This window comes from Haliotis cracherodii, unplaced genomic scaffold, assembly GCF_022045235.1.
Source record: "Haliotis cracherodii isolate W230 unplaced genomic scaffold, xgHalCrac1.p SCAF_18, whole genome shotgun sequence".
In the NCBI taxonomy this organism is placed as follows: domain Eukaryota; kingdom Metazoa; phylum Mollusca; class Gastropoda; order Lepetellida; family Haliotidae; genus Haliotis; species Haliotis cracherodii.
In genome coordinates this window covers 4,346,385-4,355,133 of record NW_027266273.1, presented here as the reverse complement: position 1 = coordinate 4,355,133, position 8,749 = coordinate 4,346,385, and the positions used below count along the sequence as shown (strand labels likewise).

Genomic DNA, 8,749 nt, shown 5'->3' with positions numbered 1-8,749 from the left:
ACACTCTTAAGAAGCGACTAGCCAATCAAATGAACCCACTGCCAATGAGTTAATCCATAACCATTCATTGACTTAAGATTAAGCTTATCTTGATATGATTCCTGCAAATCCTTTTTGCTTTTCCTTGTAAATCAGCGTCAACATTGTTTGAAGGTTTTCCTTTAGTGATCGTTCTGTTCACATGTCCTGCCTTAAATGTTGAAAGTGTGGAAAAGCTTTGCTTTAGTAAATCGATGACTATTCATTGTTAATTGGGGGGCACGGGTGGCCGAGTCGTCTAAGGCGCCGTGATTCGCTGTGCAGAGTTGCATCCCTTGGGCATGCCAGAAACCTATGATTGTGGGTTCAAATCCCGGTTCGCCCGATTATGTTTCTAGGTTTGTCAGCACCATACCTGTGCTCGTGGGTTTCACGGAAGTGGTAAATGTCGGAGACCTGCATCACTTCGGGCTTTTCTCCCACATTAACCTGACATGCCACAATATAACTGAAATACTGTTAAAAGCGGTGTTAAACCCAACTCACTCACTCACCCATTGTTAATTGACATCTCATTGGAACCGTGAAGATTGCTTGCCGTAAAAGGTGACTATGCTTGTCGTAAGAGGCGACTAATGGGATCGGGTTGTCAGGCTCTCTGACTTGGTTGATGCATTTTAATCGATCCCAATTGCGTTGATCGATTCTCATGATATTAATCTCTGGATTGTCTGGTTCAGACTTGATGATTTATAGACTGCCGTCATATAGCTGGAATATTGCTAAACAAGGACATCTCATTATCTTATCCTTAGAGAGGAAGTCTGACAATGGCAAATGTAGATGACTGTAATTGTTTTCATGTCAGGCAGTTGGGTATAAATGTGTTAAAAGGAATAAAATATAAGTTCAGGAATTCAAGCAGTTGTATGAATATTCATCCATGCTAATCCTTTACTGGTTTCTTTATATACATATCGCATAATGAGTGAGTGAGTGAGTGAGTATGCTTTTACGCCACTTTTAGCAATATTCCAGCAATGTCACGGCGGGAGACACCAGAAATGGGCTTCACACATTGTACCCATGTCTGGAATCAACCTCGGGTCCTCGGCGTGACTAGCGAACGCTTTAACCACTAGGATACCCGACTGCCCCTATCGCATAATCTTACATATTGACTTACATTTATTCATGAAATAAGCGTTCATACTCCAGTGAACCAACACAACATGGAATTCATTTCTTAAATGTGTGTAATATTTTTATTTTTCAAAGGTATTACAATATTTAAGACATTTCCATGAATGACATTTATCAAAATATTGTTACAAGTACATCAAAATGTTTAAATATGTATCTAGACATATATCAAGGAAATTTGAATTTTCAAGAATTCCTTAAACTTTGTATTTATCATGTGCACTCATATCATGTGTGTATTTTTCATGGGCGTGATATAACTAGAATAACATTCACAGCAGTTTTAAACCCAACTCACTCACTTTTTCATGTCTGGTCGGTCGGGTAGCCTAGTGGTTAAAGCGGTCGAGACCCGGGTTCGATTCCCGACATGGGTAAAATGTGTGAAGCCCATTTCTGGTGTCCCCCGCCATGATATTGCTTGAATATTGCTAAAAGCGGCGTAAAACCATACTCAGTCAGTCAGTCATGTCTTGTCCATGGCTAGTATGGCAGTCTGAGATAAAATACCGCTGGGATCTCGCAGATCTGGGGGTCTGTTTTAATCATATTATACCTACAATAACTCCTTGCCTGTGCCATAGGAAACAATACCCTGTATTAGGTGGCTTACAGATCACCCTACCTGTGTCTAGCCACGATAGGGTAACGCTGGCAAGCCAACCATGCCATGTTTAGGTGTGTTGTGTTCAGACGCATTGTCCCCTACAGCTGAGGATAGGCCTTGCCAGCATATATTCAGTACAGGACTTTTAAATCAACAAACTTCGGACAAGAGAGTCTTTGACAAGATTAACTTACACTGCCATTAGGAGGCATGTTGAAATATGAAGCTGATTTACTTGTGGAACGTGATCAGGCATTGAATGCCTGACGTTTTCACCATTGTGTTGTTTGGAGTAAACACAATGTGATAGCACCTACATATATATATATTCTTTTTGTGGATCTGGAATTTGTTGTACAGCTGGCGTGACAATGATGTTTGAGTAAATGAGTCGTTAAGGTTTTTTTCCAAATCTACTGGAGTGCTGTGGAGTTTTATGTGATATAGATGTGAGGTATTGTGACAATGTCTGTCACACACATTCAGGCGACCTTGCCTCCGACTGTTATGGAACCTGTGTTGGCCACAGAACCTGCCTATAGAGGACATGTGCTGAAATCACTGTAGGTTTTATCATCATAAATGTCACTATGCTGCATTTGTTGGACAAACTATGATTAATACTTTAAGACAACACCCTGACTTCTTGTGTAGATTTTAACGTATGGTTAAATGTGATAATTAGAATCTGTATATGTTAATAACATGATAATGACAGCTTCCTTTGGGGCATACTTATTTGATTTTATGTTTCACAGATTTATTCCAGCACACAAGGTCGGTTGAAATAAGAAAAAACATAAATACCTATGTCAGTCATTTATTTTATATATGGAAGTCATTCTGCCATGGAGTAAAAATTGCAGCTGGCTTCTTGAATCACTTATAGTAATGTAGACATGGAATTAATATATAACATTTTATTGTGTAAGATGGTCTATATTTCTAGCAGGAGACATAATAAAATGAGGATAGCAGTGGTATATATTTCTAAGTGCTGTTGGTACATGTGTGACAATCTGTAGGTATTGACTCACACTCGTTTGTGATCAGCTTTTATTATACAGATTGATCCACGCCTACTGTTGTTGTTTTTTCCAAGACCAAGACAGAAATGGTGCTATAGTATATATTATATAAAACTAACTTAAAGAAAATACCAGCCTGCCTTCTTGCTCAAAGTAGATACTGTATTCCCATGATTAAATGCCGGGCCACGAATAGATGACAGGGTGTCGATGGAACGCTGGTTTGTTTTAATGCACTGAATTTTCCCCAATATCTTTGTGATTAAGTTCTAGGGTAAAGAGTGAAAGATATGCCTGGGCATTTAATCGAGGAAATACGATACTAAAAATGGTTTGGTATTAACTACCCATGCTGAGTAACACATACATACATGCTTGCTCCCTCCCTCACTCACTCACTCACTCACTCACTCTCTCTCACTCTCTCACTCACTCACTCACTCACTCACTCTTTTCCAGACATAGCAAGCCAAGAAGTTTGGTAGATGGTCAGACCCCTGCAGTTGCGTCCAGCGTGGACATCGAAGAGATCAACTCCAAACCTTCTGTTCCATACCGTCTTCCTCGGATTTCCCCCGGTGTGACGCCTCGTCTGTGTTGCAGTGAGGAGGAGAGCGAAGATGAGGTGTCGGAGAAGATGTGGGGGAGGTTTGGTTATGAGGAAATAATCAGGTAAAGTTCTTTTGGGCCACAATCAATTAATATATTTTCATACCCTTTGCCTCACAACAAATCACGCTGCTTCACGTTATGATATTGTTACAATAGAAGCAGATGAAAGAAATAGCTTCATTTATTCCCTTCTTTGTTTACTGGATGAAATACACCCTATGTATTCTCCTACAAATAGCCAAGTTGGGTAGCCTAGTGGTTAAAGCGTTCGCTCGTCACGCCGAAGACTCGGGTTCGATTCCCGACATGGGTACAATGTGTGAAGCCCATTTCTGGTGTCCCCCGCCGTGATATTGCTGGAATATTGCTAAAAGCGGCGTAAAACCATACTCACTCACTCACTCCTACAAATAGTTGGGTCACAGGTGGCCCAGTCCTCTAAGGCACCGCAGTCTGATATGCAGAGTTGCCTCCTTGGACACGCCAGAAAGCTATGGTTCTCATTTGCGATAATCAGTTCTTGGAAACTGTTTTGAATCATGTAAAGTATATAACCCCTCTTCTTCACCTCATCTGGGCACGAGGGGACAAGTTGTTTAAGGCAAGGTGCGTCCATTAGGCGTGCCTGAAACCGATAACAGGTTCAAATCCTGGTCCACCATGATTGTTTCAAGATTTATCAGTACCATATGTGGGTTTCACCAAAGTGGTACTGAGACCTGCATCACTGCAGGCTTTCCTCCCACATTAAGCTGACACACTGTGATATAACTGGATTACTGTACAAATTGGCGTAAAACCTAACTCCGTCACTCACTTACTCCTACCAAATATACATCCTTTGTGTTAATTGCATCCATCAAGAGTTAAGGTATACAGCTTTCAATAGTTTGTTTGTGAAAGATGTATATAAAGAAAATAATGCCTTGCACCTCACAATTTGAATTTAGAACTTAATGAATGACTAATAATTAATTTTATTACTTGCCCGTGAAGAGATCACCCGTTTAATAAACATACAGCTGTATTACACATTGTGTAATACCAAAACGCGTGCTTATGTACTCTCGGAACATGTTTCACGAACAAATTTTGAAAACTCTCAACATCCCTTGGCTTATTCAACGACATTGCGTGTGGAGATGATAGATCACTGAGAGGAGCTTATGCACACTCGATGACCCCAGCAACCTTGTTGCTAGGCTGACGTCACATGGCATTGTTTCGCCGAAGGATCTTGCAACAAAATTCCACAAATTACGTCATCGGGTATTGTGACGTGATTGTAAACTTTGAGGTGCAAGGCCCCGTTCCACAAGGCGATCGTAAAGTAGCGCAACGACACTCGTTGGTCTAAGTTAAAGTATGTGAGTTGCGATAGTCTTAACACTACGATAATTTTGTGGAACGGACGCCTGAATTCTAAAGGTGGACTGTTGTCTGGTATTAAATTCATACGTTTCAACTTTTGACGTGTTTGAAGTATTACTGTGTTAATCTCAATTGGATTATGCCTGGACCGTGTAGGTGTCAGCCTATTCACACTCAACAGTATAATTCTAAAAACGTTATAAATGGCCAGTAATAAATAAAATACTAAACTCGCTCCCGTGTAAAACCAAATTTATGAAACTCGTGAATAGTTGTAGTATCTGACTCGCTTTCGCTCGTCAGATACCAGAACTATTCACTCGTTTCATAAAATTGGTATTACACGGGAACTCGTTTAGTATTCTATATTTATTAGTCATTCATTGTTTTGTTTTATTATTTTAAAGATTATCTTAACACTAACTATGATTTTTTAAAAATAATGATGTTTTGAAAGTTGATTCTTGAATTCACCAGGGCAGCATTGATCCCCAGCTCACCCCAGGCTTGAGTGACGATTGTGTGGCTAATGTGTAGTCTAGCTAATAAAAACATCATTCTCTTAATCAGCAGTTTACTGGCGACCCTGACACAGATGTCATACATGGACTGTCTTTAAACATTTACTCTTTCGGCATTACATGTAGTCAGGCTCGCTGACTTGGCTGATGCATGTCATCATATCCCATTGATGTCAATCACTGGATTTTCTGGTCCAGACTTGATTATTTACAGACCGACATCATTTTGCTGAAATATTGCTGAGTGTGACATTGAACAACAAACAAATAAACAAGATGCTTATGTCATGTAACATGATTATATTGTTGCTAGAATCCCCGCCTTGACGCCTAATATCAACAGGGTGACAATTGTGAATAACCCACGGATGTCTAATTCCCTAAACACTTCTTTCGGCACTGCCGTTCCCCGATTCCGAACTGCTGCCATTACACCAACTAAGTCTCTCTCGAAGATTAAAGACGAGATAGAGGCATATAAAAGGTAAGGTTGAAACCTAGAATCAGTTCTCTTGACAAAGTTATCACCTGCGAGATAAACTATTAAGTGCCTCAAAATTCAATTTAAATCAAAACGTCTAATAATGAGGCGTCATGTCTAAAATAAAAATTGCTGAAATTGAGTGTCTGTAACTAGAATGAGACTTTGGCAAACAAATAACTGTCAATCTTTGGTTATGAGAGCTGCACACAACTAAGCTGAAAACTTTGTTTACATAGCAAGTCTACTGTTTGACATGCTTGTTTATGACAAATTTCATTCTTTTCCAGCCTATTGGAGAAGGCCAACATGGGAGACAACTCTGACACTGCTGCCTACCCCGACCCTGCCCCCTCCCCAGTCAGCCGCAGTGCCTCCCCCACCAAATCGGTCAAGAGCATTCACTGGACCCTGGGCAGCAGTGCCAACAAACAACTCATGTTCGATAAGAGGGTGAGAAGGAAATGTACTTCACTTTGTGGGGTAGACTAGTGGGTGAAGCCCTCGCTTGTCAAGTTGAAGGTCTGATTCCCACCATGGGTACACTGTTTGACACCCATTTCCACTCCCTTTCGTTACCACATTGTGCTGGTCAGAGCTTTGTATCCCAGACCATTTTGGGCAGTTGGGGTAGTCTAGGTGTTAAAGTGTTTGCACATCATGCTAAAGGCCCGGGTTTGATTCCCAGCATGGGTACAATGTGTGAAGCCAATTTCTGGTGGCCCCTGCAGTAATGTTGCTGGAATATTGCTAAAAGCGATGTACAACCATACTCACTCACTCACTCACTCACTCCCCATACAATTCACTGTGCTGGGTTGGGTACAAAGTAGCCGTGGCATTATCCACTTGTTGTTGAATCAAATCTCAGATTTCCACAGATGTATGTTCTTGTTCTATCATGTATAGTATCTGTCAGTATCATGGTAAAGTCTGCCACCAAGTGGTAAATATAGAGCTGAACCCAACCAAGTTGCTTAAGATCATGACTTGCAATATTTTCTTAGAATTCACATGATCTGTAATTCTGAGGGATGATTATTCAGTTTTTGTGTATGTGAGAGCAGGAAGAATGGTGGATGAAAATATAGTCCCAAAATGAAGTTATGTATAAGCTTACATACAAATAATGCTTTCAAGGAACCCCCGAGTATTAAGAAACCCTCAAGTCTCTTAATTTCTAGAGCTGGAAAGGGGATGAGTAAGGGCTGCTGGAGCTGAGAGGGGATGAGTATAGGCTGCTGGATCTGAGAGGGGATGAGTATAGTCTGCTAAAGCAGAGAGGGGATGAGTTTAGGCTGCTGGAGCTGAGAGGGGATGAGTATAGGCTGCTAAAGCCAAGAGGGGATGAGTTTAGGCTGCTGGAGCTGAGAGGGGATGAGTACAGGCTGCTGGAGCTGATAGGGGATGAGTATAGTCTGCTAAAGCAGAGAGGGGATGAGTTTAGGCTGCTGGAGCTGAGAGGGGATGAGTATAGGCTGCTAAAGCCAAGAGGGGATGAGTTTAGGCTGCTGGAGCTGAGACGGGATGAGTACAGGCTGCTGGAGCTGATAGGGGATTAGTTTAGGCTGCCAAAGCAGAGAGGGGATGAGTTTAGGCTGCTGGAGCTGAGAGGGGATGAGTATAGGCTGCTGGAGCTGAGAGGGGATGAGTATAGGCTACTGGAGCTGAGAGGGGATGAGTACAGGCTGCTGGAGCTGATAGGGGATGAGTACAGGCTGCTGGAGCTGAGAGGGGATGAGTATAGGCTGCTGGAGCTGAGAGGGGATGAGTATAGACTACTGGAGCTGAGAGGGGATGGGTATAGGCTACTGGAGCTGAGAGGGGATGAGTATAGGCTACTGGAGCTGAGAGAGATTGGGTGTAGGCTGCTAGAACTGTGGAGGGATGGGTGTAGGCTGCTAGAGCTGATGAGGGGATGAATATAGTCAACTAGAGCAGAGTGGATGAGTTTTGGCTGCTAGAGCTGAGGTGGGGATGATTAGGGAGGGGGTAATTAAATATATGTCTCCGGGGTCTGTCAGACAGGAAGAATGGATGATGTTATATGTAGCTATATACAACTGGATGCTGATCTGACGTGCAAAGTGTGACAGACAAACACAGCTGCGGGAAGTGTTATACTGTGTGAGAGCAACATGCATACCATTGTGGTGGGGATCTAATGAGGACACTTTTCTTTCTACAGGGTAGAGGAAGAGCACAGGGACCCTTCTCCCGTGAGTTCACAGTCACATGTTTTGCTCCACAGAACTGGCTGAGGTTAAAGCTGGGACGATCGAAGACCATGTATCACTAGCAATGGAGGAATTAAAATTACAAACAAAACATCGCCTTCAAAATGCTGGTGTTATACAGTGACATTTAGAGGTATGCTTGGCTCTGCCAGTGTGGTCTGAGAATCATGACTGACTTCTGTTGTGTAACGGTCTATTAACTTAAGTTTTATTGTGAAGTTTAAGGTTATATAGCCTTTGTTTACTGTCATGATAAAATACATTCAGGGAACTACACAAGTATTACATTGGTGTTGTCGTCAATTATTCAAGTCTTAATAATTTGTTGTCATGGATAGGGACTCCAGCAGGCCCTGGTGATCCAGTGTCCTGTGCTGCAAGTTGCTGTGATGAGTTGCTTCCCTTAGGCATGCCAGAAACCTATGATTATAGGTTCAAATCCTGGTTCACCCTGATTATTTTTCTAGGTTTGCAAGCACCATACCTGTGCTCATGGGATTTGCCAAAGTGGTAAGCATCTTGGACCTGCTTCACTTTGGGCTTTCCTCTGACGTCTTGCTGATATACTGTGATATGACGAATAATGTTCAAATCAGTATTATCCAACTCTCTCACTCACAACAGCTAGACCTGCACTCCGTTCTTTTGGGATGTTTGTTTCAAACAAGTGCTGTCGTGTATTTGGTTTTAGCTTTTATTTCAAAAACTGT

General features: G+C 41.8%; 1 protein-coding gene across 1 annotated transcript; it reads left to right on the top strand.

Annotated features, from left to right (window-relative positions):
* Positions 1 to 2,179: 2,179 nt before the first annotated feature.
* LOC139466122 (uncharacterized) lies at positions 2,180 to 8,192 on the top strand. Its single transcript, XM_071248145.1, has 5 exons — positions 2,180 to 2,352; positions 3,277 to 3,489; positions 5,635 to 5,805; positions 6,093 to 6,255; positions 7,991 to 8,192. Exons 1-5 carry the CDS (start codon positions 2,255 to 2,257, stop codon positions 8,099 to 8,101), a joined length of 756 nt encoding a protein of 251 aa, XP_071104246.1. The 5' UTR covers positions 2,180 to 2,254; the 3' UTR covers positions 8,102 to 8,192.
* Positions 8,193 to 8,749: the final 557 nt, after the last annotated feature.